Consider the following 24,818-nt stretch of genomic DNA (forward strand, 5'->3'; position numbering starts at 1 on the left):
TCAACTTGTATCTTGCTTCGAAATATCCCGGGGTAGTTCTTTTGGAACAATTCAGAGAAATGCAAATATACAATAATTAGAATGAATGACCCGAGTGGTTAATTCATGATTGCTTATTATTTAACTGATTAATTATAATCGATTTATGACAGGGTGGTGGAAGACCAACTGTGTTAGATTTTTAATAGGCTTCCTCAGGATGCACAACTGTTCCCTTTCAATCACTTCAAATCAATAAGTTAAAACTTTACATTTAATGTGGATATTGCAAAATTTGTTTATAGAGGTTTCGTAAAAAAGTCACAGCTAACAATGCTAGACAATATATGTTTATTGGTTACGTAAAAAATCCAAAAAAATCGTAAATTTAAAATTCCCATGTTATTCTTATGGAGAATAAGTAAACTGTTGTAGTTTCCTTGTTTATGTATATATTTTGTTCAAACTTGGCAGATCTTTATCTATGTATTATTCAACTTTATTGCAAAAACGTCTCATAGATTATGGAAAAATAAACGTTGCGGGAAGTAAAAATATCAAACAAATAACCCCGCCGCAGCAAACCTGCAGTCTAAGCGAATTTCTATTTACCTGGCTGGATTTCTACTAAAATATTTCCTTAAAATTGTCAGATTTATTTCCTATGTAAACAGCATTAATTTTAATGAATACTTAGGTTTGCTGCTACAAGGACGTATTGAGGTGTTTTTTTTTATAGAAATGATAAAAGCTTAGAATGAAATAAACAAAATTGCCAAATTTGATTATAATATAATCCATAAACAAGCAAACTAAGACGGGTCTTTATTCTGCATAAGAAATTATCTCCTTAACTATCAAGCATACAAAAACGCGTCAGTATACTAAATTTTTTTTAGCTCTACAAAATGGTTTGGAAAGAAATTGTAAAATGTTGTATTTTTAGTGTCAAAAATGGGTAAAACCATTTTTTACCTCATAAAACCCCCCATAAACCCCTGTTCCCATAGTCCGCTCATGCTGGTTCACGAACTCGTTCGAATAAACGTAGGTTTACAAGTTTGTACAAAATTTCATCAAAATCGAATCATTTTTGCTCGAGTTTTTGCGCGTTTTGGACTCATGTATATAAATTTGAACGAATGGCGTTTTTGGCCTCTAGGGACCTCAAAACGAAAAAGTAAATCGATCCCAGGTCCAGGTCTTACCATGAGACCTACGGTAATAGCTTATTAGTTATATGGGAAATTCGCTAAAATAAAGGTGGCCTACGGATAACATACAGACTGTGTGTAAGCAACACAAGAGGTTTTATATTATTCAGCTCATTCTAGGGAATTTTCCTAAGCCAAATAATGCCAAAATTGTAGTCAAGATGTAGAAAATTATGTCTAACGTTTGAAAACACTATTTAGCCTTTACTCAGATGAAACGGTAGATCACAATGACACCTAGAGTCCTTTTATACCTAAGTAAATACTTGTAAAATAAAGTAAATACTAAGTAAATCCATTGTGTCCATGAGATACAAATGTCTAATAACTGGTGGTTAGCTGGTAGGCGGGTAGGCTGTGCTGGATGGACCAGACAGGTCGGACGGGATGCTGGCGGACTACCGCTCCTCAGGAAATGCTTGAGATAATGTGCTGTTCAGGACTGATTACAACCATCCGGTGGTCTTGGATCGGATACGATCCGTTAGCCATCGAGAATAAATACACTGGAACTAATCACAAAGTAATATGTGGCAATTTGCAACAAATTAAAAGCAGTTTGCTTTAACAGCAATGTATATGTTTACTCCTAATGGGGAAGTTTGTACTAATATTATTTGTGTAACTTGTATTGTTAAAAAGATAAGTTGATCCATTTACTCAGGCTGGTGATACAGATTCGGGCTTCAAAGCGAAAATATTTTTCGGGACATTGTACAGGGTGGACGTGAAAAACATAACTATGCCACTACTAAGAAACTATTAGACGTAGAGAAAATTGGGGGAGTTCACCAATAAAAAAATATATACTCCATTTTTTTATAAATGACTTTTTTGATTTTTTCAATATGATGACTAAGTTTAAAATGTCTTATGGAGCATTCTGTATTTTATATATTTTTTAGAATTAGAATGCGATCGTTAGACTTTTTTACCGATGAAATTTCTTCGTTTATTAGCTAAAATAGCGAAAAAGGTGACTCATATTGTATATTTATCACACAAAAAGACTCTGCGAGCCACATTTTCCAATGTTTAACATGTTGTAGCAAAATAACATCAACATTCATCATTCATCCTACAGTAAGTCTGCAAAATCTGAATACTATAATATATTAATAATGTATATGCTATCTCAGTCCTGTCTTAAGGAACATGTCGGCCTTAGTCAGAAACAAGATGACAAAATCACGCCACTCATCCGACACTCATCTCCTACTTACTTACATACATACTTGGCTTAAAAACCTACCTTCGTATGGTCGCCATTTCAATTAAAAGTATTAAGTATACTGGCCAAGTCGTAGGTATAAACATAGAACTTGCCTAAAAGTCAGAAATTTTTCAGTTCAATCCTAAAAAAGGAATTTTTTATGCAATGAAATTGAACCATGCTGTCCTTAGCCTATTCATTGGACCTTTTTAGCAAATCGATAATTTGGCTGAAGAAAACGTTGGTTTACAAGTAGGCTATTGAGCAATTAGAAAAACTATAATTGCTTTTTACTCTATTCTATACTCGTCCTTTACTTTTGTAAAGTTTAAAATGAACAGCGTTTTCTCAGTTTTATGATGATAATAATCAATAATTATAATCTTTTATATTAACGAAATATGCTTCCCATGTATTTCTTATTGGAGTTAACTTTGGTTCTCTTTTCAGACCAAAAAACATATATTCTGATTTATTTTCGAACTCTTACTTCAATTTACGATATATTTAACCATTTATACACACACCACCATTAAAATACTAGCAGAGTACCCGTCCTTCGTACGCAGTTGGCGCATGAGCATAAAATGCTTAATGCAGTTGTACTCTTTCTTTACGTTTGCAATGGAATAGGACACGGTTTAAGAAAATTTGGTTCTTTCAATTTACGTTATTCTACCATAGCACATCTACCATAATCTTAAAAATAACACTTAAACATGTTTACCATTGCACCTAAACAATAGAAAAAAAAGTTCTCGTAGCTTTTTGTTGCTACTTGGTTAAAATGAGCAATTGTCATAAACGCAAAAAATTATAGTGTATATCATAGAACCAACTTGTTTAGTTGAAACAGCTAGCTGACAAAACTCTTTAATTCCTTTTAAAATATGAATACTCATAAGGTTAACATGGGAAACTCTAGAGCCATGGGGCAGAGCCGGAAAGGATTTTTGAGATTATGTTTGAAGATTATGTCTTAACTGAGATCTGTTAACGGGAACGTGAGCTATCATCATACCAAATTTCAACCAAATCTGACCAGTAGTTAATGCGTGATTGAACTTCAAACAAACAAACAAACGCACAAACATTCACATTTATAATATTAAGTATGATCCTATAGTGTATATTTTGGTTTAAGAACCTTCAGTGGCTTTCATTTAAGCTATTAGTTATTCAAATCGGACGAGTTTCAAGCAAACGCAAGGTGAACAACAACATAAACATTATTTTTATAAGGGTTTTCTATGGTTAAAATAATCAGTAAATTATAGGCTTTAATTTGAGATATTGGTCGTTTGAATCTAATCGGTTAAGTTCAAGATAATGTATTACTCAATCAAAAATCATAAATTTATTATTTCTCGGATATGATATTTATTTTTACGCTGCAGAGCAGCATGGGTCCTCTAGTGATATTTATTAATATGTTATCTTTTTGTATAGTACCTTCACACCGAATAGCTACACCTTATGCAGTAACGTAATAAGTGTAGTATATCATTAGTTGAAGGCACAGACTGTTTTTCATTGTTGATCACTTATAGAGGCTTATATTTAACAATGTAACAGTTATAATTACCCCAACGGCAACAAACCAGCAGACTAAGTGAATTTTCATTCACTTGGCTGGATATCCACTAAAATATTCCCTTACAATTGTCAAATTTATTTCCTGTTTAAATAACAATATTTAAATTATTACTTAGGTTTGCTTGTACAGGAAATGGTGTTTTTATTTGAAATTTTTATAGATTGGTATGAAACAAATTCCCAAATCCAATTCAAATAAATATCCATAAACAAGCAAACTACAGTCATTTTATTTTTCTCAATAAGGAAATCATAGGTATTTCAATTTACACTTTTGTTTAATTTTCTCCGTAAACGTCAGGCATAAAACAACTCGTACTAAATTATTTGTAAGCTGTACTAAATGTTTAGGAAATAAATTTCAATCCTTTATGTTTTAGGTTCAAAATGGGGAAAACAAGTTTTGCCCCATAAAACCCCGTATAAACTATAAACTACCGTCCCCATAGTCCGATCATGCTGGTTCGTGAACCCGTTCGAATAAACGTAGGTTTACACGTTTGTAAAACAATTATAAAAATCTTATAATTGTTGCTGAATTTGAACGAATGGTGTTTTGGCCTCTGGGAACCTCAAATCGAAAAAGTAAATTTGTCCCGGACCCAAGTATTACTACGAGACATACGGTACCTTATTCCCTATGTGGGAAATTCACTAATAATGAAGAAATGTATACATTACTACAACAGTTGAATTTTAGTTGATGGTTTTCTTTGTTATCGTTACACATGCGAATGATTTGACTTAATAATTGTTTTTGATACATTTCTCGTAGTATTAGAGTCTAAAACACTTTAGATGTTTTACACTGCACTCTCCTGAATTGTTATATACATATGCGATGACAAGGCATTATACTAAGCTATGATTTTTAATTGCATCAAATTCCTGTGCAATATTAGTAATTGCAAACGAAATATATATACACGATCGATAATACATATTGTATTTCATCTCTACGCTGTGAAAATAAATTTGACTACATTCTTCCTTATAATTCATAAAATATGAACAAAAATAAATGAGAAGAACTAAATAGATTCTACTGTAACAAACATTCTAAATAGGTAACAGGAATACTGTATACATTTTATTGTAAAGTAGTCTCAGTTGAAATATTTTCAAAACACATAACGTACGGTATTTTAAATGTTGAAAATATAAACGCATTTAATCCAGTGATGTACAAGTATTCCAAGTTTGAAGTGGAAAATGTTTTCATATAACTTCATTAAATATTTACCAGAAAGCGAATGTAACGTGTTCATGTTTTATTCACTCCATGGATAACAATGTAAAAATATTTGCAAATCTTCTGTTTTACCTTTATAGAAATTAAGTCAACAAACATTCCAAAAGAATATTTTTATAAAGATCCGACAAAGGACAAGGGAATATAGAAATTCTTCATGCATTTCTAATGTTAACTAAATTTAGATGTGTGGTGTTATTTACCTCCAAGGCAATACATTTTATCTACTGATCGTTAATTACTATAATGATATTCTGTTACATTTTCCGGTTGAAGTTTGTTTGATGGTGAACTGTGAAAGAGATTTGTGTATGAAAGGCCTAATTTGCATGTTGTTTCAAAGTCTCAGTCAAAACTTGTAATTAGATTTTGCTTTCAGTGATAGCTACTGTGCTTTCATACCAGAAGACTTCTTCTGTCCCATTTGATGGGTGTAATCAGAAAATATATCTGGATACACATATTCACCATACTTTTCTTATAAACTTGTTTTCGACTAATTATCAAAGTTTTTCTACTAGAATAGAATATCAAACAAATTTCTCTTTGGCGTTTTTTTTTAATTCGATGTGATTATGATGTGTTGGATTAATTTAAAATTACTTGCACTTCATATCGACTTTTTTACAATTGGGTATTTTTTTAGTAATTGTGTTGCTACACCCATGCTTAAATTAAATTAAAGTATATCATAAATAACTAGATTGTACGCTGTTGATCTTGGCGTTCTAAAATCTGTTAGTTTGAAATAAGAGTATACTCACACAATAATAAAGTAACAATCATATAACTAGATGTAAACTACACATTCTTTATTTATGCACGTCTCATATTAAAAACATGTAACCATTAATATGCTTATGGTTGCTTGGAGTTTTATAAAGGAGTGCAAAAAAGTCACTGCCTACTTAAAATATGATGGGAAGTAGGGTATTGTTTTTTCCTTTTATTACAAACATTTGGATCTATGACATTTCATCTTGCATTGAACCCTAATTTCAACAAAGCCATCATCCCTTAACATGAGTGGACTAAAATGCAAATTAGATCCGAACAAGGCTTAATTCGGGGCTTATTCCGGAGGCCGAGACTAATATCAGCCAGTTTAATATGTTAACCAGTTTCCCGCTGTTCAAATGCTCGGAAATGTCACCATTCCTAGCAGCTGGGCTAGTGCCAGCTCGACAAATATGAAGTGATCTTAAAGTATCAAAAGTAGCTAGTTTTTATAACTTGTGATTTTTGGTTTTCCCCCGGTTCATTTTGTTGCGATAAATTAATCGTTTATTAAAATAAATCTGAGCTATCATTGATGCAAACCTTTTCGGTGTCGTTATCATTTGGACAGTCTAAATACAACGATATTGTCACTGCCTTTTGCCTACGTTTTGGGTACAGAATTTATCCTCCCCTTAGAGTTTTCTGATGAAGCCTTTTCGACCGTTATGATATCTAGTTCAGTTCTTCAATTATCTCCACCCATTTATCTCCTGGCTCGATTGAAGGACCAGATAGACTATGAACATCCTCGAATATTGCTACCACTGGTTACATGGTTCACACAAGCAGAATATCAACATAAATCGTTTAAAACGAGTGATGCAGAAGTGACGAGGGTTAATAATACCTTCTCTTTTAAAATACTGTGAAGCAGGAAAGGTTAGGCTAGGTTAGGTTAGGTTAATCATTCAAGATTAGGTGCGAGCATCTCAAAGGTACGAGAGTCGGTAATGAATTACAAAATATTCATTAAATGTTAATTCAGAATTCGAGACTATCATTTCTGCAATAAAACGTCATTCCACTGCTGATCGTCTACAATGCTCAATTGAACATCCCATACGGCACATTGTTGCTTTTGTGAATTCCAATTCGGCTGTCAAAACTGTCAGATTATGCCAGATGGTCTGCTCGGCGCTGGGAGACGCGGCGCTCGGGAGGCTCGGCACTCGGGAGACTCGGCACTCGGGAGGCTCGGCACTCGGGAGACTCGGCACTCGGGAGGCTCGGCACTCGGGAGACTCGGCACTCGGGAGGCTCGGCACTCGGGAGACGCGGCGCTCGGGAGGCTCGGCACTCGGGACACGCGGCGCTCGGGAGGCTCGGCATTCGGGAGACTCGGCACTCGGGAGGCTCGGCACTCGGGGAGGCTCGGCACTCGGGAGGCTCGGCACTCGGGAGGCTCGGCACTCGGGAGGCTCGGCACTCGGGAGACTCGGCACTCGGGAGGCTCGGCACTCGGGAGGCTCGGCACTCGGGAGGCTCGGCACTCGGGAGACTCGGCACTCGGGAGGCTCGGCACTCGGGAGGCTCGGCACTCGGGAGGCTCGGCACTCGGGAGGCTCGGCACTCGGGAGGCTCGGCACTCGGGAGGCTCGGCACTCGGGAGACTCGGCACTCGGGAGACTCGGCACTCGGGAGGCTCGGCACTCGGGAGACTCGGCACTCGGGAGGCTCGGCACTCGGGAGGCTCGGCACTCGGGAGGCTCGGCACTCGGGAGGCTCGGCACTCGGGAGACTCGGCACTCGGGAGGCTCGGCACTCGGGGAGGCTCGGCACTCGGGAGGCTCGGCACTCGGGAGGCTCGGCACTCGGGAGGCTCGGCACTCGGGAGACTCGGCACTCGGGAGGCTCGGCACTCGGGAGACTCGGCACTCGGGAGGCTCGGCACTCGGGAGACTCGGCACTCGGGAGGCTCGGCACTCGGGAGGCTCGGCACTCGGGAGGCTCGGCACTCGGGAGGCTCGGCACTCGGGAGGCTCGGCACTCGGGAGGCTCGGCACTCGGGAGGCTCGGCACTCGGGAGACTCGGCACTCGGGAGGCTCGGCACTCGGGAGACTCGGCACTCGGGAGGCTCGGCACTCGGGAGGCTCGGCACTCGGGAGACTCGGCACTCGGGAGGCTCGGCACTCGGGAGGCTCGGCACTCGGGAGGCTCGGCACTCGGGAGGCTCGGCACTCGGGAGACTCGGCACTCGGGAGGCTCGGCACTCGGGAGACTCGGCACTCGGGAGGCGGCATCTTCGCTCAGCACTGTCAGCTAACCTATCCACGGGTTTCAGTACAGCCAGTATGGAAGTGTAAACTCTGTTAACCTCCCACTCTAACTAAAAAGAATACGAATTACATTAATTGGAATAGTTAAGTTACTTAAATTAAAGAACTATATTTTTCTTCATGACAAAATGACCGATGATTGCGTGAATTGTTTACCTGTTTTAATACATTGTTAAATTTGACGGAGGTAACTTGGACGCTGATATTCTAATTCACTTTAGATGCTATCTCATGCTATACACTTGTTTCCTTTTAATTTTCTACGAATGGTGCATAGCTTACGTCGAGGTGAATACTTTTCCTGCATAGGGGCTGGTTTTATCAGTTGATATATTTTACTTCGCATCACGTAGTATATTTAAAGAAACTCTGAGTTAAATAAGGTCTAAAAATTGAATTATAATTATTTTTCCTACAGTTACCTAACAATGTACATGTTCTCTCACTGATTTGAGAAAGCAAAGTGGCCAATTCGCTCATCAGTGAGACAATGTTAACATTGTCTCACTCTAATTACTTTGTCTCACTCCAGATTTGCAACGTGAATGCACGAAATAGTGAGCGCGTAACATACAGACAAGGTCGTATGCGCGCGATATACGTTGGCAGCACTGGCTGTAAATCAGCTGGTCAGCTGTTGTACTGTTGTATCGTTAAATGTCATAAAAGTTCACTTCTGTGTAAATATATGTTACGTTTCTTTACCAATTTATTTGTTTTATGGTAACTGTAGGAAAAATATAATGTACAAAGTCGAGTGCAAAGTGCAATTGCCTCACTCGAGAAAACTTTGCTCACTAGTTGCACAAATAACTATTCTTCTGTGTCAATTGAGTAATCCATCGTTTGATTGACATCTCTTAAGTTTCACTAGAACTTCATATATGCCACAAAGTAAATACTCAACTTATACAATTTACCTCACCTTATTATGCAGTATAATACACTGATCCAAGATCCACAGCTTGCATAAAAGTATACAGAAGTCTCCATATGCCCAATGGTTTATCATATTTCTTAAACACAAGCGACTACAGTATTACCTGGGGAAACGTGCCAACTTACCGCCAGAATGACCTTAGTGAAATACAGATCTCTTAATCAATACTTTGGTTTTGGAGTACTCAGTTATAAATATTTCTAACCTTTGACTATTAATACAACATACAACCTACAACACTTTTTTCATTATTGTGCAGGTATACTTTCACGTGAATAAAAAAATCATTGTGTTTAAAAACTGCTTGAAGAATGTATAAATAATACGGGAACAGACGATGATAGCCCGTTTAGTACTTATGTAATACTATCGAATTACTATATACAATAATCAGCTTTACTAAAATGCGTGTTTATTTGTTAATTTGGAAACTGTTATGAAAAGAAACTGTTTAAAACAGAAAAAAACACGCAAAAGAATTGATATATTAACGAAAATACTAAACTTCTAAACGTCATGTATGTTATAGTTGTGGCTGGAATCCAACACATTTCACAATATTCCAAGCAAACAGAAATTACTTTTGTTTGACCTACTGAAAGTATAAAGCGTGCTTGGTTTGGTTACAGAATTCAACATTTCCTGGGCTTTGAAACAAAAAGAAAAGTTAACTGAAGTTAAGCTTTGAAAAAATGTTAATAACTGTGTTTTAATTTAGCTCCTCTTTATATTATGTAAACATTCATAATCAATTCTAAAATGCATTTAGAGGTGTTTTGCTGCTCAATATAAAACTAAATTTATACTGAAATATAAAACGATTTATGAAGTCTTGACAACAGTATAGTTTACAGTATAGTATAGTAACAGAAATAGTTTACCTTTCTTTGGAAGTCTCAAAATTGTTATTTTAAATGACATTAGATTTCAATAAAAATTGCATTTCTCATAACTGAGAACAATACAGGTTCTCGTTTAAAAATGCATCTTAAGATGAAATTTGGATTAAATGCTGCTTCTTACAAAAAAAAAATCAAATAGTATTTTAAGTACCGGTAGTAGATAAATGTAGAATTATTTTCTAATACTAAATACTCAGTCTTAACATAAAACGTTAACCGAATGTTACTTAATCAAACAATTTGAAATGTATGTGGGATTATTTTGTTCAGTCTCAGTCCTCGAAACACTTTAACATTCATCCGTGTTAACACTCAACTGAAATTAAAATTCTCGGAAATGTTAGTAGTAACATATCCAACCGGAATGATCGTTAAAAATTCACATTTGAATACGCCAATTATAAACATTCTTGGTTTGCGGGTGGTTTTCAAGTATTTTAAACAACGTAGCGTGGAGTTTTGGTTACGACAAGTGATTTTCAAGTATTTCATATTTTGATTTCATGGTAAAACGAATGTACAAATACGATTATTAAAAATGTTATTTTGATTATGAATAACGAAAAATGAAAATACACTTATTAAATTAAATATAACTGAATATGTTATTGGATATTCATATAATAGGTTGGTTAAGAAGATTACCTGATAGTTTTGATAAAAGACTTTAAAAAGTTGTAAAACTCAAAAATGCATTCTCACATCCCAATAGTTATATGTGCAACTAGTGAGAAAAGTGAGCAATTGACTCACTCGAGAGAAATCCTTACTCACGAGCCGTAGGCGAGTGAGGAATGGTTTCTCGAGTGAGGCAATTGTACTTTGAACTCGAGTTGCACATTATAATTTTTCCTACAGTTACCATAAAACAAATAAATTGGTGAATAAACATAACCTATTTTTACACAGAAGTGAACTTTTAATATAACATTTAACGTGAAGTGACAAATACAACAGTACAACAGCTGACCAGCTGATTTACAGCCAGTGCTGCCAACGTATTTCGTGTGCATACGACGTTGCCTGCATGTTACGCGCTCACTATTTCGTGCATTCACGTTGCAAATCTGGAGTGAGACAAAGTAATTAGAGTGAGACAATGTTAACATTGTCTCACTGATGAGCGAATTCGCCACTTTGTTTTTTTAAATCAGTGAGAGAACATGTACATTGTTAGGTAACTGTAGGAAAAGGTATTTTGTGTGTAATGAAATTATATAACCTTCATATAAAAACGTGGAATTATTTTTATAGCATTGTTTAGCTTTTAAAACATAGAAGTAAATACAATAGAAGCAGAAACCAATATGAGGCCTACATTAAAAATATACAATGTTTTCCACATTTTTTAAGTATATATATACAGGGTGTTCAAAAAGGCCAATATAAAAGAGAAAATCAAGTATAACAATTTTTCCAAAATCGCTTCGTTAACCAGATATCCGCCATTTTGTATATTTTAAGTAAACTTTTTATCTTTGGACTTTTCAACTGATCTTTATAAAACTTTGTATGTATGTTAAGATAAAAGAGACCCATGTTAGAAAAAAAATCATCTTAATTTAACTTAAAATTTCAAAATGACGGCCATTTAAATTTTTCAAAGTTACTCAAAAACAGTTATTTTATGAAAAATCGTCTAGAAAATAAGAAATAGCTGAAATATAACGATTTTTGTTGTAAAATGGGGTAGAATAAGGCAGAAGCTAGTCTGGTTTGTCCCATTTTACAACTAAAAATCATAATATTTCGGCTATTTCTTATTCGATATTTATGAACTTGGTATTGTTCGATAGGGAATTAAAAATGCCAAATAAAAGTGTTCTAGACGTTTTTTTCATAAAGTTGATTAACATGGGTATCTTCTACTTTAACATACAAACCAAGTTTTATAAAGAACGGTTGAAAGAGTCAAAAGATAATAATGTTTATGTAAAAAATACAAAATGGTGAATATCTGGTAAACGAAGCGATTTTGGAAAAATGTTATACGTGATTTTCTCTTTATTTTTACCCAAGAAATCACTAGGTAAAATATGTCCCCACCTTTTTTTGAACACTCTGTATATAAATCGTATTAAAAATATATAAGCATATAAATAGTTTTTGTTTGTACAAATGTTACGGGTATTGACATTGAGACATATCTCCTTGTAGTTGTTGTACAGTCTCCAGTTCGGCAAGTTCTCGCATCTTGACAGAATATATCCCTGACATGTTTTCCTCTAAACAGTTTTCCATAAAGTTCTTCTTTTTCTCGGGAAATGGCTGGTTCAAGCAGCCTGTCGGGCCTTGGGTGTGAATAGCCGCAAAGTCGAGACAATCAATCACCCCATCTTTGTTACAGTCCTAGAACATGTGGTATTGAATTATATGGTGAAATACGCGGTCTTGGCGTTAACAACGAATTTAATAAACCAAAAAACAAACACTACTTATCTTTCAAATGAAACTCTAATCAATATAAAACGTTTTGTTAAACTGATATATCGGTTTGATTAACATATATAGTTTATACAGGCCAACTATCACTTCTATTTCAAGTAAAAAGACTAAATAAAATACAAAGATAAACAGTATTTGTTAATTATTATGTCTTTTATTAATGTGAATATTCCCGTGGCGGAGCACGGACGGTTAACTAGTATGAATAATCATAAGGTTAACATGGAGAACTCCAGAGCCTTTGGAGTGGAGCCCAAAAGTCAGATCAGATTAAAAATCTACTTAGTTCTGTTATTTAATGCCTAAAGAATCAGTGTACCAAATTTCATTCTTCTAGGTAAATGGAAAGTACCGTAGGAGGATTAGCGTTGAGTGAGTCAGTCTGTGAGGGATTTGCATTTTATAGGTATAGATCAAGATATGAAGTCAATTCTGTATTTCTATACTGTATATTATGCTCACTATTCCAACTTGGATTTGACACTTGACTTACTCTTTTGTATAACTCCATGTAATTTTGGATCGCCTTAGTAGTACATATCAGATCTGTAGCACACTTCTCATATTCAGATATCAGTTTTGGATCTGTGAAATAAATAAATTAGGCTGACTATTAAACTGACTATAAATTAGGCAAGTAACTGCTAATCCAATCTAGCGTCCTAGTAGACAAGTAAATTAAAAAGTTGGTCTACTATATACATGTTAACTTTAATACTTGAACCATTGTTAAACAATTGAATTGCATAGCAACTTAAAGGAGATTGATGTTTATGATACAGTATATTTACATCCACAATCCCAACACCACCTTCATGACACTCCCATATCTGGCTGTTAAGTTCATATTGGGCTTGAGTATTGCCATAGAGTGATTGTTAGGAATTTTCATTTATTCTGATTTTATGAGATAAAACAATATACATCATAGTTTGAACTTAATGCTGAAACGAATGAAGAAGGTAGACTTGCAATAGAGTCGCAACTCTAGATGCTTATCGTTTCCAAATGGCAAAAAATAAACGGAATAAAGGATGCATTTTTATTTAATTTACTAGTCAATTTACCAAATAAAGGATAGTCAAGGAATATGTGAATATTTAAATTTTGTTCCTAGATATAATATGTTAACTTGTAATTATTGTCTATTGATATAAAAATGTTATACATTCCCAGAACCGTCAAAATTGTTGGTGGTTTATTTATGAATAGTTGGCCTAGTATTTAAATATATTATTTTGCCGTACACGTTTGATTATATATTCTTAAAATTTACCATTTCTCTTGGCGCCGTCCTGGTCCTGTATCCCCACAGCGTCCTCCCAGAAAGGCATAGTCACTCCGAACGGTCCACAATCACCGTTTTGACACCCTCTGTAGAGGTCACACTTGGTCAGCAACTGACATAGGCAGTCTAGGCACTCTTCTGACACCAGCTGGCTGTGTTCCTTAGTATACACTGCTACCAACATGACAATGTTAACTGTGGCACCAGCTGACTGAGTGCCTTATTAGACACTGCTACCAACATAACAATGTTAACTCTGACACCAGCTGGCTGAGTGCCTTAGCAGACACTGCTACCAACATAACAATGTTAACTCTGACACCAGCTGAATGAGTGCCTGTTCTTTACCAGACACTGCTACTGACATAACAATGTTAACTCTGACACCAGCTGGCTGAGTACCTTACCAGAGATTGCTACCAAGATAATATTGTTAACACTTAGACTAGTAGTTGAAAAGTTGTAGGTGGCCAAAATCCTAGAAATGTCACAATTAACTCATCATCTGCTAAAACGTCACAGAAAATATTAAGTTGTGAGGATAGATTCATTGCAGTTTTGAAACAGAGTAGGCCTATCTTGAAGCGTCAAATACAAAAACAAGTATCTGCAGTCTATATCTGTATCTACTTACAAAATATAAAAACGAAGCAACGAATATCAAAAGTAAGAAGTATTTTTCTTGTTCGAGTTTAGATATTTTAAAGCTAAAAACAATCAATTGATTGGCAATAACCATGCTGAGTTTGTTGGTTCACGTAAAGAATTTTATTAGATAACACTAAAATGATGCAATTACACTGTTGAATAAAGCAAAATGATGTTGAAAATAAGAGATATTTTGTAAAAAGATTTAAGTGACACAGATAAGAGAATGACACAGTTTCATAGACAAAGGTGTGATGACGTGTATCAGATGATTTGTTGGGATTGAATTGTATTGGTTTCGTGGCCAGAATAAATTGGAGCTCGAATGCCCCTTTCTATGTTAAACCACATTTTAAACGTGGAATTAATCGAGTGTATACAAAACATAGAGAATGCAATCTCTGTATATCTCAAAACTTAACATGTATTAAACTTTTTGAAAATTCCCTTAGGGTTTGACTAACAATAATTAACATTGGCATTTATGCTACCTTACCTTTACTAAAATAGATCAAACACACAAGAACAAGAATTCTCTTCATTGTTCTTCAGGTAAATGATTATACAATAGTATATAAAATCAAGCGAATCCCGGTGTAATTTAAGTTAGTTTACGTCACAGGAATGTGTAAATTAAAATAATACTTGATCACTTTGAAACTTCAACAAATAAAGTTGATATCCAATGATACTTTGAATCAACTCAAGAACACGCCTTCACTGTTCTTACATTAGCATTAAACATCTTAACAAAGTTGTCGCCTAATGAGCAGCTGAAGTCTTAGCAAATAATTTGCATAACTACATAAACATGTCTTCTTCATTACCTATAGTTGTGTACGTGGTCTTGTGTCATATACCTCATCGTGTCGACGTGGTAGTAGGACAAAGATGTAACTTTAATACGGTACTAATACAATATATTCTTCTTGGGTCTACTTCAGTTTAATTGTTTTGTGGTTCAGTTTAATGGATTGAATGGTTGTGTATTGGTGTTGTTTTTCTGAATCAGCGAAAATATTACGCTTATTGGTGACGGATAAAATTTAAACAAATTTAAATTTAAAATTCCTATATTTCTTATGGAGAATGTTGTAAAATGTTGTAGTTTGCTAGTTTATGGATACATTTTGATCAAACTTGTGAAATTTATTATTATTTCGTACTAAGCTAAAGCTTTAGTATATTTTACTAAAAACACACTTTATTCGTTTCCTTGTAGCAGCAATCCCAGGTACACGTTAAACCTAATGTTATTAAAATAGATTTAATTGAAAATCAATTAAGACAAATGAAAATTCGCTTATCCGGCAGGTTCCTGCCGTGGGGGTATTAATCACATTTTGTGTTTGATTTTCCTAAACTATAGTTGAATACGTTGAACGGTCACTAAAACCTGCAAATCACATTATGTATAAAACAAGTTCTATAAAAAGCTCAAAATCTACGTTCATGCACACATTGGGTTGAGCATTTCCAAAGTCGTAAAACTCGGGATAACGGTTTATGATGCTATAAAATAAAACGTGTAAATCATAAGCGTAAGCCTATGATAGTTTATGACGTATGAGCCCAGCTAAAATTATGACATCTGTATACTGGGAAAACGTTCGAACGACTGTTGGTACTGGGAAAAACATTCGAAGGACTGTTGAAGTTTTCAAATCTTTGTTGTTACTTTTTGGGCTCAACAGTACTATTGCATAAATAGCTTAGTTTTTTTCTTCTTTTTTTCATGACGCAACATTCACCGGCGTGTTTGTCAGTTTGTCACTTGGCCAAGTTTGTAAAATTCGTGTATTTAAATGTTTTCTTATTCGTGTTTTTTGTGCAATATTTATTTTGACAAAATCATCCACGGATGACAGCTATTTTATCTTGACGCTCTACAACCTGAAGATGTGCCCCAGCGGCATGAAACAGCTGTAGTTATCACTTACTACATCAAGGATCGTTCGACGCAAAAGGTAACCTAAACCATTTTATATCTTAATTTTTTGTTTTCTGCGTAGACTTTTTATTGATTTGTCTTCCCTGAACAAGTTTTTTTATATTTCATGATGCCTAATGGCACAAGATCACTTACTGAATAATATTGTTAAATCTAATTGTCTATAGGTGATCCAACTGTCGTCTGGTTAAAAAATTCTCATTGTTAGGTTAGGTTAGGTTACGATTCAAAAGTCACATTACTCCATAGAGATAATTGATAACCACGAGTCGTCCCCATTTATACGTTATTTGTAACAGGAAAATTAAACCAAAATTTCTCAGGCGGAATTTAGTTATTTTCACTAAATCACACTTATACCACACTTATACTGTATTGTATTTTTACAGTATTAGTAGCTTTTGTAGCTACATACAACAAAAGCTACTAATACTTCAAAAAAGAGCTGTGAGATCAATTGAACAACTGCAATATAGGGAACACTGCAAACCTTTTTTCACAACTAACCAAATCCTAACTTTACCCTCCTTGTACATCCTAGAAATAATGAAATTCCTAAAAAATGACCCCCCCCAAACCAGAAACAATTGACATAACTACAACCTCAGAAATTTACAGACAAACTACAATCTACAACCACACAGACTCACTAAAACTAGCAAAAATCCAAAAATAATAGAAACTAAAATATTTAACACATTGCCAAACAACCTAAAATCAATAGATTCAAACACTCTTTTCATAAAAAAACTGAAACAATACTTAATCAACAAACCTTACTATAGTCTAAATGAATATTTCGAAGACCACACACCCTACAACAATACATAACAGTACCCAAAGAAGAAAGAAACAGAAAAAAACAAGAATTTTGACGATTCCCTGGTCTCAACGACTATGGAGAAGAGGACCTAGGTAAAAGGTAAAAGATATCAGCTTAACCTACTGTAGTGTGGGAGAGTGAGCTGGTCTAGTGGTTAGAGCGCGGGACTATGGCCCTCGGGTCCAATCCCGCCAAATTACCAATGGATTTTATCCAAGTGATAATGCTACAACCTCTAGGTCTAGCCGGAAGTATTGTGAAAAACAATCCCAGAGTTGTACCTAGCGTCCTAGGACAAAAAACCTACTGAAATGAAATTCTAGATTACAGGCAAATTGTATTTCGACATTTGATGTTAGTAATTGAAAATACAAAGATTGGTGGCAAAATCTTAAAAATGAAATAAATCAATTTGTTGCTGATTGTGCACAATTAGGAGTGTCTTTAAGCCATTAATAACGCTTGAACGCCCATTTCGTATTTCGACAGTGACGATTCAGAGTTTTGTTTTTGTGACGTTAATGGATGAAAACAGATTGATGGCGTATTGATAAAGTGGGTTAGCCGAAGCCAATACATGGTGGGACATAGAAAAAATATCAGCTGACGAGAGGAAGTTGAATAGTTTCTTGATCAGCATCTCACGTGTTATTAAATTATCTGAAAAAGCCAAAATATATACGTCCAATAACACTTGTAAAAATATATTTACACTTATACTGTTGACTTACAAGACAGTAAATATATATACAAGTTGGTAAGTGGTGATCGATTTCGATTGGACACTCCAATCATCATCAGACCTAATAGGCGAAGATTTCCATATATACACGAATAAAAATATTTCCTCAAAATTTACTTAATACCATTGACCGTTTGATTGAAGAATGTTCATTAATAATTATTGTCAGAGTGATACATTAGAGTGACTAGCCTGAGGGAACTATGTAGTGGTCTTAATAAAACTTTAGTGCCCTGTGGAACCTTGCATACTGCATTTTAATATCACTCCATACTTCATGATATGGTATGGTATTAAAATCCATTCAAGCGCTTCTTATGCTGAAAAAGATGTATACTTTATTTTATTTTATAAACTTACATTTTGATTATGCATCTTTCAGGCTGGATTAATAAACACTATTGACTATATAGTATATTTAATCAATGTAAATACCCTTAATAATACAGTTTATTTTATCAATGAAAACCCCTTTACGTTTATTAAAAACTTTAAAATATCAACGATAAATATTATCACATTAAATTATTTATTAAAAAAAACTAATTCATGACATAAGTACATACAGTACTTTAAGTCTGACTAGTTTGATGGTACTAAAGATTTCTTAAGACTAAATAGGCACAGACCAATGTAACTAATATCAATAAAGCAAAATATGTAACCATGGTAATTAATTCTACAACCTACAATCTCTAAAATACTAAAACAGTTTAGTTAATACGAAAGCTGCTTTAATACAAAATCTTGATAATACTGCAACTTGTTTCGTATTTCAAGAAGTCATCTTCAGGCTCCAAGGGATATCACGTGCACTTCATTAGAAGGTAATCGATTCACATAATATAGTAGATAGACACACAAACACGAACATTGAAACGATAAAACCAGGAATATTGGAATAGAAACTGTATGGATCATAAACATAAACAAATTCTGTAACTTGCCCGAAAGTAAACATTATTTTATATGGGCCTATCCAAATCATAATAACATTATTAAACAAAGATTCGGGCCAGTTACGTCATTTGTTTATGCTTATGATCCATACAATGTCTGTTCTAGTATTCGTGGGTAAAACAGTACATAAACAAGTAAAAAACTAATAGAAATGTTAAGAATAGGGGAAGGATGTGTCACTACCGAATGTAGAAACAAGGCAAGAACGTTGCCAGTGCAGTGACGTCACTCATTTCGTCTTGTTATCAGTCAGCTGTTCACTCCCGTCTCTCTCTCAAGTAACTTGATCACGAATATTAGAACAGAAACGTTATGGATCATAATCAAAACAAATTACGTCCCTAGCCCAAATGCATGTGCTGATTTGACAGTTGCATTTGAATATTAACATAGACAAAGAGAATTAAATATAGGCTGTCAGCTGTGCTGCGGTTACCATAAAATCTGGCGCACACCACTGAGAGCGCGATGTAGTTATAGCCTACGCACTACGTAACTACACGGTGCTCCCAGTGGTGTGGGCCAGAACCTATGGTAACCATGATATTAATAAAATCATGTTTACTTCAAACCACTGACAGCTTATGTTTATTGTCCATGTTGTTTCTCAAATAATATTCGTTACATTAAATAGCCGTATCATAATATAATTTGATTGGAAGGAAAGTCTGTTTTTATTTCGTTTTTTAAATTTTGCTTTCAAATTCTTCGCGTGTTTCTATTAAAATGGTCGTTAGAAGCATGAAGTACGGTATTTAGTTACAGAGATTAAGTGTTTGGGAAATGTTAAAGTTTTCAGCGTAAGTTGTTTTCCTTAGTTGGTGTACCTTGAATCTTTTCTTGACAAAACGAGCTGCTTGGCCTAAATAAAAAAACCAAGATTTCATAATATCAATATTTTTAATTTCAACATTTTTTTCTTTACAGCATGACGTTACAATTACTATGTGTTGGGGAGCGAGCTGGCGTAGTGGTTAGAGTGCGGGACCAGTCCCTGAGGTCTCGGGTTCGATCCCCGCCAAGTCACCAGTGGATTTTATCTAAGTGCTAATGCCGCAACCCTTAGGTCTAGCCTAAAGTAATGTGAAAAACAATTCCAGGCTCGTGCCTAGCGTCCTAAGACAAAAAAAATTACTATGTGTTATACAGTATTTTTATAAAAACTTATATCGTCAGTATACGTGATTCAATTGATTTGATATCACGGACGATTAAACATTAAAAAAATGACAAAATAAGTGTTAACAAAAACCATCTTCTTTATTACATTAAAACAACAACTAAAACTCTTATTTGTTTTTTTTAACCAAAAACAATTTAAAAACATCTGACTATATAATATTTTATCTATATAAGAAAACAGTCTTTTGGCAAAGAAATAAGAATATTATATTGAGGTGTTTTCTTTGTAAATGATTTATCATCGTACGTCAATCATCCCCCCCAAAACCCTCAATATATTTTAAATCTTCCTCTTTCTAGACCTTAAGTTATACACAGGTGATGCATTGTTATGGTCTTCTGCTTCTTGTTCATCATCTTCGGCTTTAGTTGCTTCACGGAGAGTTTGCGGAAGTAATTTCAACTCCGACATGTGTACCTTAATTGGTGGATCAGACCTCAAGAGGTACACTCCCTTCCCTAGCTTGTGTTCCACTTCAAAAGGTCCAAGCCATTTCCGTGCCATCCCTGCATGCACATTTTTAAGCTTACTACTCAAGGGATGGTTTCGCCGAAGAACCAACGTACCCGGTTTCAGGTCCTGCTCTTCAGGTACATCGTTTCTCTCAGCTTCCCTCCTCGAACTCTCTTCAGCTTGTCGATTCATATGTTTGATTTGTTTCACGTTTTCTTCATGCCATGCAGTCAAATTCATAGTTTCAGGAGAGTTTTCATGCATGAAGTTCCAATCCCCAGTTCTTTTTATTTCCCGACCAAGAAAAAGTTCTGCTGGGGAGAAGCCTGTGACGCGATTCACTCGCTGTCTGATGGCAAGGAGAGACTCATGCAAGTGTTGATCCCATTTGGTATGTTCTTTGTCAAACAAATGAATTCTTAACAGCTTCTTAAGCTCCTGATTTCTCCGTTCAGTAGGATTTGCCTGAGGGTGGTAGATTGGCGTTGTCCAGTGTTCAATAGCCCATTCATTTAGATTCCGTAACCATTGTTTTGACATGAACGGACTGCCATTATCTGTGAGAAGACATCGTGGATAACCATACCGACTAAAGACCTCTGTTCGTAGGAGCTGTAGGATTCTTCCCGATGTAGCTTCAGGAACGGCAAATGCTTCGACCCACCTGGTAAAAAGGTCTGTCACCACCAAAATTCCAGTCTTCCCTCGAGATGTTCTGGGATATGGTCCCATAAGATCTAGAGCAACAACCTCCCACGGCTGGTGTGGCCGACGTCCTCTCATGCTTGTACTAGCTTTTTGGTTGTTAGCCTTGGTACAGGCACAGATAGTGCAGGATTGGACGTAGTTCTTGATGTCCCGATGCATATTTACCCAGAAGAAACGACGCCGAATCGAAGTGTAGGTCTCGTCTTGTCCTGGATGGCCAGCTTCAGGGCTGTCGTGGTACTTCTCTAGAATCCTTATAGCCTGAGACTTCGGAACTATAATCACAGGAAAAGATTCTGATAGATGAGATTTGTACATAAGTAAACTGTCTTCCAAGCGAAGGTTCTTATAGCATGTCTTGAACTGGAATGGGACAGCTTCAGAATTAGTGTAACGTTTGGTTATCCAGGATTTCATTCTACTACAAGCTGCATCTTCATTCTGCCATTTCTTTACCAGTTCCAAGTCAATGTCACAATTTTCCCGTTGTGCCACCATAAGAACAGGCTCAATATGTCTTAACTTCATTGGGGCTGGAACTTCCCTCTCCATGAGTTCTTTGGATATCTCACCACTGTCTACCGGGTTTCTTGACAAGCTATCAGCGGCTTGATTTAACTCTCCTGGGACGTGATTTATTTCAAAGTCAAAATCAGCCAACATTAAAGACCATCGCATCAGTTTTGACTTGGTCCCAGATACTTTGTTTAACCACTGTAGCGATGAATTATCAGTGAATAATTTAAATTTTCTTCCCTCGAGATACCCCCTGAATTTTCCTACTGCCCACACTACCGCTAGAGCCTCCTTTTCAGCTGTACAATAGTTTTTCTCAGAAAGGGAAAGTTTCCTGCTTGCATATTCAATGATATCCTTGCCTCCTTCTATCCGCTCTTGAAAGAGAACAGCCCCAAGACCTACATTACTGGCATCTGTCTGTAAGCATATTTCCCGACTGGGATCCAAATAAGCTAATCCCGGAGAGTCACAGATGGATCTCTTTATCTCCCTGAAGGCTTTCTCTTCCGTCTCGGTCCATTTAAAAGGTTTATTTTGATGAAGAAGGTCAGTTAGAGGTGAAACCTTGGATTCAAAATGAGGTACAAAACAACTGTACCAACCGCAAAGGCCCAAAAACTGTCGAACTTTACGCTTCGTACCAGGTCTTTCGTACTCTTCAATAGCCTTGTTTTTCTCAGTTTGCCTCTCTAATCCTTTGTCTGTTAACACATGACCCAAATATTCTACTGAGTTGGACGTAAAGTGACATTTCTTCACCTGACAGGTAAGTCCATGAATTTTCAATCTTTCTAATACTCTTGCCAAATGTTCCAAATGATCAGAAAATGTTTTGCTGTAAACTAGTATATCGTCCAAATAAACTTGACAAAATTCACCAACATAACCTGACAAAACTTTGTCCATCAGACGCATGAATGTTGCTGGGGCATTTTTCAATCCAAAGGGCATAACACGGAATTGATATAGTCCCCTTGGTGTTGAAAAAGCTGTCATAGGCCGAGATGATTCTTCTACTTCTACTTGCCAATAGCCAGAATTCAAATCTAAAGTGCTAAATACTTTGGCCCCACTAACTTGCTTAATCAGATGTCGTAGATCAGGCATTGGGTAAGCATCAGCAATAGTTTTATTGTTAACTTGACGTAAATCCACACAAAGTCTGTAGTCTCCGTTCTTCTTTTTGGGTAATACTATTGGTGAAGCCCATCCTGAAGATGACGGTTCAATTAGTCCTTGATTTTCCATTTCCTTTACTTTTTCTATGACAAACTTCCGTTTGTCAGGGTTAAGAGGGTAAGGTTTCTGTTTGACAGGTGTGTTATCTTTACAAGAGATCATATGTTTTACCGTAGTAGTGAACCCAATTCTGTCTGTAATTACCTCTGGAAAGATACTGAGTAAATTAATCAAGTCTGTTCTTTGATCAAGATCCAAAATTCCCGTTTTCAGTTCATCCAAAACGTTGTTTTCTAATTCTGTTCCCAAATCAAAGTGTTTGTCCTCTAACCATCCCAATCTAACTCTATTTTTAATGCAAAAAAATATTTCATTTGCTGTGTAATCTATCAACACACCGTATTTAACAAGGAAATCATGCCCTAGTATGATTTCCGGGATTAAATCCTTAATCACTTTTACCGGAATGTGAATAGATTCTTGAGAACATTTGGCTTCAAGAAAATTAAATCCTTCGATTTTGTAATTTATATCTTGTACTGCACCTTTGACAGCAGTTACACCGTCTGGACAAACAGGTTTTAACAATTTAGCCACCGTCATGCCAATAAACGAATGTGATGCCTGAGTATCAAGGGCTGCAGTATAATATTTGTCACCAATCTGTATACAAATTGCCGGACGGGGATTACCCACACTCTCACTAGAAATTTGACCAATATAAGTTTTTTTTTGACTGGTAGTTTTGGGACTTAGAAACTCTTCTAGAACCATTCTCGCCCCTATTAGAACGGTTCTGGTCTAGTTTTCCGGACAACGGGCCTTCACATGCCCAGTTTGCCCACATTGATAACATTTAAAGGAGTTATCAGGGTTCGAAGTTCTGGTTTTTGAGGGATAAAAGCTTACCTCTTCGTCTAGCTTTGCTACTATACTCCTGAGTTCGTCAAATGATTTTGGTTGAGCTACCTTAACTAGAGACCTAATCTTATCATGTAAAAGTTCCATAATATAAGTAACACTCTCGTCAATACTCCCACCATCATTCATTCTCTTAAACAACTGTAACTTTTGAATAACAAATGCCCCAGCTCTCATGCCACTAGGTTGAACATCCGTCAAGAATTTCTTAGTGATTAATGCTTTGACAGCCTCTGAATTAAATCTCTGCATAAACTCATGTTTGAATGTGTCCCATTCTAGACTTAGACCCTTAATGTTTTGCCACCAAGTACCTGCCGAACCTCTCAACTGTTGGCTCACAATCTGCAGATATATTTCTGACGGTATACACGTCCGTTTTAACAAAGACTCGCTAGTAGCTAAAAACGCTGTGGGACATTCCTCTAACCTGCCGTGAAATTCCGGTAAGCTGTCTTTTATAATTTTGGGATCCACAGCAGGCATGAATGATGGTTGGTACTCTGGATTATTCCAAGTAATTGTCTTTTCCTGTGAGGATATCTGTGTTCCGATAGCTTGAATTTAATTGTGAAATTTAGTTTCCACGTAATCAATTTTAGTTTCCAATTCATTTAATTTATCAGAGTTACCATCGAAATTTGTTTCTAATTTTGTAATTTTATCAATGGTCACGACAACATCTGACTCCAATGATTCAATTCTTTTGTCTAATTTTGAATAGTTGTGAGAAATTTGTTCCATAAATGATGACATTTTACTATTAATATCTGCCGACTGTGTGTCAAGTTTCTCAGAAATATCTGCCGACTGTGTGTCAAGTTTCTCAGATTGGATATCTAGTT

The 24,818-nt window shown here is 35.8% G+C and overlaps 2 protein-coding genes across 3 annotated transcripts; both read right to left on the reverse strand.

Annotated features, from left to right (window-relative positions):
* Positions 1–7,147: 7,147 nt before the first annotated feature.
* LOC128989441 (uncharacterized) lies at positions 7,148–8,275 on the reverse strand. Its single transcript, XM_054411333.1, has one exon. The coding sequence runs from the start codon at positions 8,273–8,275 to the stop codon at positions 7,148–7,150; it is 1,128 nt and encodes a 375-aa protein (XP_054267308.1).
* Positions 8,276–11,388: 3,113 nt separating this feature from the next.
* Positions 11,389–15,187, reverse strand: LOC128990716 (invertebrate-type lysozyme 6-like). Of its 2 annotated transcripts, none has more exons than XM_054413248.1 (4): positions 15,031–15,187; positions 13,875–14,057; positions 13,092–13,183; positions 11,389–12,502 (listed from the first exon to the last, which is right to left on the reverse strand). In XM_054413248.1, exons 1-4 carry the CDS (start codon positions 15,074–15,076, stop codon positions 12,275–12,277), a joined length of 549 nt encoding a protein of 182 aa, XP_054269223.1. In that variant the 5' UTR covers positions 15,077–15,187; the 3' UTR covers positions 11,389–12,274. The 2 variants fall into 2 exon arrangements, with proteins under 2 accessions (XP_054269223.1, XP_054269222.1); XM_054413247.1 differs by having other exon boundaries at positions 13,875–14,060.
* Between the last annotated feature and the right edge of the window lie 9,631 nt (positions 15,188–24,818).

The sequence above is a fragment of the Macrosteles quadrilineatus genome, unplaced genomic scaffold (genome assembly GCF_028750875.1).
Source record: "Macrosteles quadrilineatus isolate MER2022 unplaced genomic scaffold, UCM_ALF_1.0 Scaffold_3__2_contigs__length_128488019, whole genome shotgun sequence".
Classification (NCBI taxonomy): Eukaryota; Metazoa; Arthropoda; class Insecta; order Hemiptera; family Cicadellidae; genus Macrosteles; species Macrosteles quadrilineatus.

Bases quoted from the DNA above. Each gene is read 5' to 3' on its own strand.
- LOC128989441 (XM_054411333.1), bottom strand. From the start codon at position 8,275: ATGCCGCCTCCCGAGTGCCGAGTCTCCCGAGTGCCGAGCCTCCCGAGT.
- LOC128990716 (XM_054413247.1), bottom strand. From the start codon at position 15,076: ATGAAGAGAATTCTTGTTCTTGTGTGTTTGATCTATTTTAGTAAAG. The intron at 14,061-15,030 runs GTAAGGTAGCAT...TCATGTTGGTAG, and splicing joins TTTGATCTATTTTAGTAAAG to CAGTGTATACTAAGGAACAC. The intron at 12,503-13,091 runs GTAAGTCAAGTG...CACATGTTCTAG, and splicing joins ACATGGAGTTATACAAAAGA to GACTGTAACAAAGATGGGGT.